This window comes from Temnothorax curvispinosus, unplaced genomic scaffold (assembly GCF_003070985.1).
Source record: "Temnothorax curvispinosus isolate PA1 unplaced genomic scaffold, ASM307098v1 QBEX01006162.1, whole genome shotgun sequence".
NCBI lineage: Eukaryota > Metazoa > Arthropoda > Insecta > Hymenoptera > Formicidae > Temnothorax > Temnothorax curvispinosus.
In genome coordinates, this window is record NW_020215942.1 from 76999 (window position 1) to 87889 (window position 10891).

A 10891-nucleotide genomic window follows, 5' to 3' on the forward strand; every position below is an offset into this window, starting at 1 on the left:
TATATATATATATATATATATATATATATATATATATATATATATATTATACGTGCGTCATTCCTTCACTGATACACCTGAATACATAAATATAAGCTTTTTTTACTCAAGACGAGATTACGATAAAAATTTTAAACTTATGAAGGAAAAAAATTAAACGATTTCTTCATGACATGCTTTATTTTATATGTATATATGTGTGTGTGTATATATATATATATATATATATATATATATATATATATGTCTTATTTTACATACATATATTCATCGATATATGGATAGAAAATTACAATCATTTTTACATTTTTCTCAAGTATTGGCAAGCTTAATTTGTAATATTTGTAGTTAATCATTTCCAAATATGGCATTTCTTTTCGGGATTCATTGCACTGCCAACCGGGCAATTGTAAGCTTCGGCGAAGTCTTGTGAATTTGAAAGGCTTCCTATCACTCTCAACCGTCCGGTGCTATGCACGTCAGATTGAGCGTCACCTATAGTGGCGCTGCTCGTTGCCGCAGCTTCACACCACAACTGCAAGCATTATCGTAATTTCAAACATATATTAAAACACAAACGTTTACTTTAATCATTATTATTATTCTCACAATTTTCAATTATTGCAGCTCTGCATTCATGGTCTGTGATACTTACATTAGCAAAGGATAGGAAGAAAAGTTGTTCGGTCGTGAGGTCTTCATGGCCCGGCAACACAGTATCCGGTTTTCCGCATTCTCTTTCTCTCCTTTGATACGCTCTAAACGCTGCCTCTAATCCCATTGTATCCGCGATATTCTCTCCCGCCGTCTTGTTGCCATAATTCTGCAATTTTTGACAATATAAGTACGATTAAACATTTTCAAGACGCACGACAAGAAAAATAACGGTAATTTAAATTAAAATAAAAAAATCAGAATAGATAACGTACCTTTATTTTAAAATTCGATTCTTTGTCAACGGGATAATTATTAAATTGTTCGACAAAACATTCTGCTCTTTTGCCATATGCTTCGGCCATTGCGGATAACCATTCCACAAAATCTCCGTTCTTGTCATACAAGTGTCCTAAAAATTATTTTTTGGTTCTTTTTATCATATTTTTGAAATATTTTCAAAGAATTTTTCAGATATACTTTGGAGTAAAATGATAGATGTCACTATATTATCAACAATGAAATACTATAATTTAATAAAGTAAACGAGAAATACATATTATTTCATAACGTTACCAGAATCATCGAATCCATGATTAACTTCGTGACCCATGATTGATCCAATAATACCATAATTAATAACTCTGGAATAAAGCGTAGTTGGAAAAAATTTTATAAAAAATTATAAATTTTTTAGAAATAATGTAAGCTTGTTTGTAATAATGTAAGCTTATTGCTACGCTAATAGTCACGTTGATATTTTTAATCAAAATTATTCACTTACTGTGGTCGGTCATAAGCGAATAATGGGCTCTGGAAATCCGCTGCCGAGAGGGCTATAATCGAAAAAGAGATTAATATCAATGACAACGTGAATAGTTGTAAATTCGTTTAGATTTAATTCTTCTAAAAAAGGCGAACCTATAGAATTGTCATCCGGGGAGAAAAATGCATTTACCATTACAGGGCTTATCATTCTGTAACACGGAATTTATTATATGAATTTATTTTGCAAATGAAAAAATAAAGCTGTAATTATTTCGGAACAAATACAAATGCAATATCTTACTCCTCTTCCTCTTCCTCTTCACCTGTCTTCAATAAGCTTCGTAGACTTTTCCACTTACTGTATCTGTCATAGCTGAGAGTATTCTCGTAATGCGAATTTCCGACAACGAGCTTTAACGGAACATTATAATTAAATAAGACAATCACTATGGGGAGTGGCAATTAATGAATTTTAAGAAACTTACTCCTTGAAAATATCGTTTAACGATAGTGTTATTCCTATACCAATCTGGATATCCGATAAAGTTGTTCATATTCACTAATTTCGCTAAAACAAAATCCCTAGTATCCTCATCAACCCAATCTGATTCTTTAATCTGATACTCTACTTCCTTTTGTATATCGTCTATCATGTCCGATGCCTGCAATAGGAATAAGTGATCCAATCGAACAAAGATGGTCAGAAGACTGTTATAATAATTATAATTCAACACAAAGTACGCTTACGGTTGCCATGATTTCATCAGAGAAATGCTTTCTCACATATTCGTACGCTAGAATGTCGCTCATCTCCATTTCCCGTGCACATTGGGCCGATCTGTGGTAACAATTCATGATCAGTTTGACATCGGTATAATTTAGAACCAACTCAATTTTAATTCACACGTCAAGACTAATATTAAGAATAAGAATGTACCCAGCAAACACCAACTAACGCAAACAGAATCACGACAATAACGAGAAGAAAAAAACATGAAAAAGACTGGCGAGTTCGCAAAAAATAAAAAATTAGGACATAGTAAACAGATGAAGAGTATGTAAACGTTAGTTTTGGTGTTTGTTAGGGTAAAAATAGAATGTAATAAAAAATAATTATATTTCTAGCGAGGTGAAGAGCGAATGGTTACGCTGATAATTATGTGAGAAACTATTTTCGATAAAAGAGCTTGGCATCATATACCTTGCTGGAAATCCATTTATCTCTTCATCATCATTCTCCTCTTTTCCTTCCCATGCATTGTATAATTTTCTCATTTCACTTGTGGTAGTTTTTATTATTCTGCTCAAGAAATTCCAATGTATATAATTCACTGAAACATATCTCGCGTGAGCGTGTCTATCGACGACATTTCCTTATTATCGCACTTCTATCAAAATTTACCGATTGTTCGACTCGACGTCTCATCCAGCAAAGCGACAAGACCATCGAAGTAATTTGGTGAATTAATTTTTAAATCTAAATCGCTATCTATAGACACGTGGGCCTCATCAAATAATTCTCCAATTTTGTACACCCAGTTAATCTATGTGGCGTCAATCATGCTTAATTAGTCAGAGACAATAACAGATTAAATTAATCAATTAAAAAACGACTTACTGCGCTGTTGGGAGTTGCAGGTTTCTTTTCATCATACCATGCTTGAAAATCTTTGAGCGTCATCTTCTTATCCTTGCTGAGATCTGTAGTAATCTGAAATATATTATTATTCGGGCTATTATACAGTCTTCTTTTTTCTGTTGCCTACGAAGTAATGTATAACACTCACCTTAGCTAGTTTCATGTTAAATTCGATCATATCTTGAATATCTTTATTCATATGTTCCTCCGAGACTTCGACACCTTTTACTTTCGCTATGGCGCGAGCTACTTTCGAGATGTAATTAGCGTATTTCTTCAGCTCATCAACTTCACCAATCGTTACTTCTGTGCTGATCTGCGGTGTTGTCGCCTCTAAAGTTTTCTTTAGTCTCTCCATACGTTCTTGATGCTTCACGCGATTTCTTTTGTTCTTCCGCACGTGTAATTTCTCGTGAACATGTGTCGATATTGCTCGTCTCTTTACCCTCTCTTTCTTTATCTTATGGTTTTTGTACTTCTTGGAGTGAGTACTACTCTTCATCCGTTTACTATGTCCCAATTTTTTATTTTTTATTTTTTTTACGGACTTGCCAGTCTTTTTCATGCCGACTTTTTTCTTCTCGTTATCATCGTCATTCTGTTCGTTTGTATCGTTATCATCATCTTCATCGTCTTCTTCGTCGTCATCTTTATCGTCATTTTCATCGTCATCATTGTTATTATCGTCTTCATCGTCGTCGTCATTATCACTTTCATTGTCATCGTTACTATTAGTGCCGGTTTTGTTATCATCTTTGTCTTCGCTTCCAGGTTCTTGACTACCTTTCTGCTCGTCGCTTTGCTTCTCCTCGTCACTGGGATCTGAAAGAGACGGAAAAAAATTAACGGAGCCGACCGGTACTCGAAACTCGGGATCCTTCGTTCATACGCCTAGCACTTAGGCTGCTACCCCATGACTGATCTACTACTACGTTGATTTTCCCGATCTCCTATCAATATTGGCCCTACGGCCCTAAATTTCCTACAGTTAATATTAGTACCGGTTTCGTTATCGTCTTTGTTTTCGCTTCCAGGTTCTTGACTATCTTTCTGCTCGTCGCTTTGCTTCTCCTCGTCACTAGGATCCTCATCGCTTTCATCTTCTTCGCTATCGTCGATTTCACCCCAGACTCTATATGAACCCGGAGGCATATGCGGGATATTGATCTAGCAACAAGAACATTAAAAAAGATCAATGAAAAATTAAGACAAATGTTCTGAATATAAATTTACATCCACGTGTAATGCAAAGAGCAACGCAAAATGAGTGCTCGATGATACGTGTAATATATGTGAATGCTGTATAATAACGTTATAAAGACGCTAATTACATCGCTTTTGGATTCGGATTTGATTGCGTAATGTTAATACCATACATACATAATGATAATCTTATTCAAAAACTTCTGATAAGTACATGTACTATTTTCCGAGTATCGTTCCAACCATAATCGATCACGCGCACGTCGTGAAAAGCATTTCTTCCCGTTAAGCGCACGTATTGATCATCTACTTTTTGCCAACTGTATTCCTGCTCGTTCCACTCGTCCGGTTCCATTATCAACGGCCAGCCGCCTATTCGCGACATGGTAAAGACAAGCGGCTCGAGCCCATACTTCTCCATTGTATCTAGAACCATTTCGTGAATCAGCGATTATATCGTGGAACACGATTATGTATAAAAATAATAAACATTCAAATTTTTGAACGCTTTCAATTCATTTGAGAGTCATTCGCGCTTACCTGTATCCGTGCATACCGCGTACCACTTCTTCGCGAGCTTCACCGCCAGAGGATCGCTCTTCTTGGGACCCTCGTCAAAAATTTCTGCAAAATATCATTCAATCTTTAATATCATTACACACAAGTTTCGAATTACAGTTTGAGCTGATTTGGCGTTTACCCATTATTTGTTTTATGACATTCATTTGCGCATTTTCGAACATACTCCAGGTTTCCATCCCCTCCGGAAGGGGATTATGCTTCGGCCAGTTTCCACATGCGTATTCATAAAAATCATCGCACGGATCCACAGTTTTGTCCATGCTTTCCGTTATTATCCGAGCTGGAAAAAAATAAAAGCAAGAATAAAGACAATGGATAATTATAAAGATTTAAATTATCAGACTAACTGTAAATTAAATTATAATTACAACTATATCCGTTGCTGTTTTATAAATACCTATTTTTTTGCACTCCTGAGATTCGCATACAGTCGAGTTATTTACTTCCTTATTTTCTTCCTTACTTTCTTTCTTACTTTCATCTTGTTTATTGTTTAAACCAAACAACCATTCCAGATGTGAAGGATATTTCTGGTTTTTCGACGGTGTGCCGTTTTTCACTAGAAGCACGCCAATGAAGGCGCTACAAAATGCAATTTAAAATCAAATAAGTATAATGGTATTATGTAAGAAATGATAAATAACGATATATGAAAAAAAAAAAAAAAAAAAAATAAATCTAATGTATAAAGAATAATTCTTAATTAATACCAGTACTTGTTTCAGGGAGTGAATCTAGAATTCGAAACGAGAAAAACACATCTATATAAATATAAATTAGGCTTTCCTGACTATTCAATTAAGATAGATTATTAGTTTTCTAAAAATCAAAATTAGTGATCGCCGATTCGCTTATGATTGACATTGTATTTAAAAAATAATTATTATAATTGTTACTTACAGAAGGATTAACCTCCTCATTGTTGCACAACAATCTGAGGCTGATATAAATTTTAGTTGCGCTATTATGTGGTAAATGTATTCTTACGTTCTTCGCCGTAGAATATGATTATTTGTTGCATAGCTCTTTTATTTATACTGCGGAAGGATCCTGCAACGCAATCATATCGAATTGATAGAGTCGAAGGCCGGAGGCTCATCATCTTTTGTCCTCCTGATCTATGTATAATATGAAACGGTGCCTATATACGATAACAGATATGCGATAACGGATAATGCTGTAATCTCAAACTCAAGGAATATTAATTTTCACAAATTCTTTTTTTTTCTCGCCCAAGTTTAACAACTTAGAAGGTAATGCACGACGAATAGTAGATCTTTTTGATATTAATATCCATTTTCGAAAATTTGGAAATGCTAAATAAGGATTAATGATAAATAAAAATAGCAATTGAATTGAATATGAAATAAATGTTTAAGAGTTGTTTACTTTATTTATAGGTATTACAGGCAATTTTACGTATTATATAAGAAAGTTTGTCACAATGATATTTACCTTATTTTAATACGCTTTTCTAAAAAAAGGATATTTATCACCTCGCCCAGTAACATTGTAATTCCAGAAATTTATATATATTTATCGCTTACCTATATTAGATAAATTTAATTAAAAGCATAATTTTTATCATGGTCAACGGGATCTCGTGTATCTATTTAATTAATCGACGTACTTACAACAAATTATCGTTTTCAGGACGTCCGTCATTTCATGATTATCATATCTATTCACATAATGCAATTTAAATAAATTGCAAAACTGTGAAGATAAATTGATTGCAGAATTATGTGTTGCGCATTAAAATTATTATAATGCTCTAGAATTTCTTTCACGTTTATTAATCACGCTTTCAAAAGATGTATCGTAAACGGAGTAAAAGTTAAAATTTTTTTTCTCTAAATATCAAATAAAATACCTATTATTTTGTAAATATAAATTTTCATTTACATTTCCAAAAAACTCTTCTATAATGATTTATTAAAAGAAACTTAGATTAAAAAAGAAATACGTAATAAACGATCATGGTAGTTTAAATTATAAATATATAATTTAATTCCAATTCCGGTTCATGTTATTACGAGTGATTTTTGTATCCAATTGACGCTCTGACGCACGTGCTTAATTAAATATTTAACAAACTAAATGAAATAAACATAATAAACTTATTAAAATGATAAATGACCGAAATATAATAATGTACGTGAAAAGCAGAAAGGGTAAAGTTAATTTTCGAAAACCAATATGATATCCAAAATATGTATTCCGTTTCTAATCACATTTTAGACGATTAAATTTAACACAATGGATATTATTAAAAACTTATTCTAAATATTTATCGGATTTTGCTTCGCACCCTTAATATCTGCTGTTAAGTAATTTTTATTCTCAATGAATCGAATATAATCACAAGCAAATTGGTCGGATATAATATTATTATAGACATGTGCATTATTTTATTTATCATAATTACTGAGACATTGCATGAAAAAGATTCTTTGCAAGATTTTAGATCACTTCCAAATATTGCATTTCGTTTCGAGATTCATCAGACTACTCAATCGGGCAATTGCTTTAGCAAAGTTATCTGAATTTGACACGGAGCCTATAATAATTATAGAATTATTCTCAGTCGCCCGATGCTATGCTCATCTCTCTTGGCGAGTTCCATTAATTGATTGGCAATCATTTCTCATCATAACTGTAACTGTAACGTTTTTATTTTAATATAATTGAAGTGCAAAAATATCATTAATTATTATCTTCTATAATTTTGATTTATAGTTTTCTAAATGCCTGTAACACTCACATTGGCAAAGAATAAAATAAAGAACAGTTAATTGTTAGTAAAATCTTCCATGCCCGGCAACGTGATGTCCGATGTTTTACTTTCTTTCTCCTTATTGCCTTAATAAACTTTAAATATCGTCTATAATCTCATTGCATCCGCGATGTTGTCGCAGTCCTGTAATTTCAGTCAGTAAAAAATGACCAATAAAACTTTAGTAAAATAAAGATGGATTTGATCAACGATCAATAAATATAAATGACCAAATAAATTTTCAGTAAAATAAAGATAATTTAAATATACAGCGAGCGATATACCTTTATCTTTTTATTTATATTTTTATTCAATGGCATAATTATTAAACTCCCATACAGCACAGATTGTTGCAGAAAGCTTCCAGAAAGGTTTCAAACCTTGCAGAAAGCTTCCAGAAAGGTTTCAAACCTGGAAGCTTTCTGCAACAATCTGTGCTGTATGGGCTGTTCCACAAAAGAATCCTCCTTTTTGTCATACGCGCTGGCCATTGATAAGAACCATCCCAGGAAATCACCATTCTTAATCGTACATGTGTCCTAAAAATTATTTCTCTATATATATTTCTCTTTTTTTCACCAAATATTCTTAAAGAGCTATCATTATATTATCGCAGTAATTGTAAACATATAAAGTATAAAAAGAAAGCATAGAGCTTAATATAGTAGTGTTATATTTTCTAAAGTACGCTGGAAATATTTGCTAAAGCTAGTTTTCCAAATACTTGCTTTTTTCATACCAGGTTGTAATATTGTTCAGCAAATTTATTTGAAAGGAGAATGTGACAAACGACAAACGTTTTATGAAATCGTATGGACTCGTATGGAGTATTTTATAGTTCCTCCTATTTTAGAAAGTTCTTTTACCTAAAAAATACGTAAATTTTATCTAATTAATAATTAATAATTATATAGAGCTGACAATGGAAACTTTTATATCAAAGAAAAAAAAATGCGAGAAACGGTGAATTAAAATGACTTTTGGACAATGGTTCTTGGAGTATACTCTGTTCCACTTCGTTTAATTCTTCTACATGTAAAGGAAAATGGAATGTATACATATACGTATTATACATATTTAAAAAATGTAGGCTTATTCTCATTTATTTCATCTATACATCTCCTTTCTGCAACTTTTAGTTTTTCGTAGCATTTTTTGGTTTTGGTTACGTCTCTGAACAAAAATAATTCCAACCAAACACTTTCCAAGTTTTCTATCTTAAAAAACGAATCAAAAGAAAAGTTTTAATATAATAATACAACTAAAATTATTTACAATATCAAAACAATTAATTAAAGATAAAAATTTATAATTAATAAAATTAATTTTTATTATAAGCACAATTATTATTCTAATTAATTTTAAATTTTAACATTATATATCTGAAATGCGCAACTGGCAACTGCTGCTTACTTGGCGCATCGTAATTCACAATTCACCGTATCTACGGGATTTAACCTAACCTCTAACTAGCTGTAGGTGAGATCATTATTTACACCTATCAATCGCAGTTCGATCGGATATTATATTATCGATTATTCTTCAGCACGTACTCCGATCTTCTTCTATAATGAATCTACCTCGAGTACTGATTGTTAGCACGAAGGAGGGGAAGGCTAAGGAAATCGCAGAAAGTGAGTACAAGGGTATACTGTCATAATTCTCTTCATAAATAATTATTTATGCTGTTCCGTGTAATTGTATTTCACGTGTGTTTCTAACGCAGGCATCGGGGCGGAACGTCTGTCCGAGGAAGACAAGATTGTGGACTACATGTGGAACATTGACAACAAGTATTACACATCACAGGTCTTGGTACGCGCCGTAGAAAACTTATCCCACAAACTGTCAGCGGAAGAGGTCGACGCGTTAATCGTGTACCACGACGCGCAGGCAGTAAGAGACATAATGGGAGTTTAGCAATTAAATCGACGTGTGTTGACGCCAATTGATATTCCATAGGATAAGGTGGACGAGGAGCTGGAGCAATTGGCGTCCTTGGCCACTTCTTTGACAGCAGCAGAGGTGCTGTTGTTTTCCTGCGGCGCGATATCCGACTCGTTTCTGCGAGATAAAGGTACTGGGGCGATGGAGAACGTTGACGTTTAATGTACGAGTACGTTTATTCCCATATTGTGCACCAAGTTGATGTCTCTTGTATGTTTTTAGTGTTAAATTGGTGCGTGCGCAACAAGTTTGAGCTGGTCGAGTTGGAGCAAACGGGAGATTCGGAATGCGATGCGGAGGGCAATAAATATGGCATCGAGAGGATCATCGAAGCTCTGCATGCTCACATGTGGCCCAATATCGTGCTTAAAGGTAGCCGATCGGAAATTGCTGCTATTAAAACGGAAACCCAAGTATACAACTCTTTCCACGTAAATGTGGATTAAATTGCGTTTCGTTGTAGACAAGTCGTGTATGGGGCAAGCGCTGGAAGTGAACAAGATTGAGGAACAATTTGAGAATATTCGGTTAACGCGCGACCCTTCGGAAACGCTACGCATGCAAGACATGCTCGGTCAGTACGAATAGTATGGACGAAAGTGAGTCTATGAAGCGCCCGTGGCTTATTTCATCGGATCTTAAATTTACAGACGGCATAATGGGCGACGAAAATGCGGACTTCGGAGAGCTGTACGGCCAATTAATGGCCATGAAGGAGCACGCGGCGTCCTTGCCGACGAATGAAAGGCGCTTAGTGGCGGAGCAAGTAGTCACCGCTTTTTGGAAAGCTATGGGTGGCGATCTTCTGGAGATCGAGGATTAAATCTAAGACCCGATATGTACTGCGTAGATCGATAAATTTACTTTAATTTCTCGATTCTGAATTGATTTGAGATAGGAGGCTCGGAATAATGCGACGCAATTTACGTAAAGACTGACGCATACTGGCAACGATGTATGCATCAAGAATGTATAATAGAAAGAAGATTGTTTAGAAAAGAATTCCGTGTAACTAAAGTGTATAATGTTTCATGTATAATATGAAGGTAGATTAATTATTCTATGTACTATAAAAAAAAGACGTGTATCTTAAACAAAAATCATACGAACGTAATCTCATAATCTATACGTATATCAATGTTATTTAGGACGTTATGTACATATAATATTGTGTATTTCCTAATAAAATAATTTTATTTAAGAATAAATGAGAGAAATTTTTTACATTGAGTTTTTGATAACGACTCGAAACAACATATGATACAATATATTTGATGAATGTATACATCAATATAGTCTGTGACTGTAATACAGTTGCCTGT

At 33.7% G+C, this 10891-nt stretch overlaps 2 protein-coding genes across 3 annotated transcripts; one reads left to right on the top strand and one right to left on the bottom strand.

The window, feature by feature from the left end:
* Nucleotides 1-312: 312 nt before the first annotated feature.
* Nucleotides 313-5858, bottom strand: LOC112455525 (neprilysin-like). The gene is made up of 19 exons (XM_025017498.1): nucleotides 5747-5858; nucleotides 5244-5428; nucleotides 4965-5126; nucleotides 4805-4888; nucleotides 4479-4690; nucleotides 4063-4228; nucleotides 3210-3883; nucleotides 3041-3133; nucleotides 2825-2966; nucleotides 2624-2753; nucleotides 2170-2260; nucleotides 1908-2084; nucleotides 1724-1833; nucleotides 1576-1631; nucleotides 1439-1490; nucleotides 1231-1298; nucleotides 930-1066; nucleotides 656-823; nucleotides 313-535 (listed from the first exon to the last, which is right to left on the bottom strand). Exons 1-19 carry the CDS (start codon nucleotides 5764-5766, stop codon nucleotides 353-355), a joined length of 2910 nt encoding a protein of 969 aa, XP_024873266.1. The 5' UTR covers nucleotides 5767-5858; the 3' UTR covers nucleotides 313-352.
* A 3149-nt stretch (nucleotides 5859-9007) lies between these two features.
* Nucleotides 9008-10777, top strand: LOC112455522 (alpha- and gamma-adaptin-binding protein p34-like). 2 transcript variants are annotated; one of them, XM_025017495.1, is made up of 7 exons: nucleotides 9008-9101; nucleotides 9169-9256; nucleotides 9349-9518; nucleotides 9585-9699; nucleotides 9792-9941; nucleotides 10033-10143; nucleotides 10220-10777. In XM_025017495.1, the coding sequence occupies exons 2-7, from the start codon at nucleotides 9193-9195 to the stop codon at nucleotides 10390-10392; spliced, it is 783 nt and encodes a 260-aa protein (XP_024873263.1). In that variant the 5' UTR covers nucleotides 9008-9101; nucleotides 9169-9192; the 3' UTR covers nucleotides 10393-10777. The 2 variants fall into 2 exon arrangements, with proteins under 2 accessions (XP_024873263.1, XP_024873262.1); XM_025017494.1 differs by having other exon boundaries at nucleotides 9008-9097; nucleotides 10220-10392.
* The last annotated feature ends 114 nt before the right edge of the window (nucleotides 10778-10891 follow it).

What these genes read in the sequence shown, in the direction of transcription:
- LOC112455522 (XM_025017495.1), top strand. Translation starts at nt 9,193, where the DNA reads ATGAATCTACCTCGAGTACTGATTGTTAGCACGAAGGAGGGGAAGGCT. An exon ending in GCCCAATATCGTGCTTAAAG is followed by an intron (nt 9,942 to 10,032) that starts GTAGCCGATCGG and finishes GTTTCGTTGTAG; the next exon opens with ACAAGTCGTGTATGGGGCAA. An exon ending in ACGCATGCAAGACATGCTCG is followed by an intron (nt 10,144 to 10,219) that starts GTCAGTACGAAT and finishes TTAAATTTACAG; the next exon opens with ACGGCATAATGGGCGACGAA.
- LOC112455525 (XM_025017498.1), bottom strand. Translation starts at nt 5,766, where the DNA reads ATGAGGAGGTTAATCCTTCT. An exon ending in ATACTCGGAAAATAGTACAT is followed by an intron (nt 4,229 to 4,478) that starts GTACTTATCAGA and finishes TCTTGTTGCTAG; the next exon opens with ATCAATATCCCGCATATGCC. An exon ending in AATCGAATTTTAAAATAAAG is followed by an intron (nt 824 to 929) that starts GTACGTTATCTA and finishes CAAAAATTGCAG; the next exon opens with AATTATGGCAACAAGACGGC.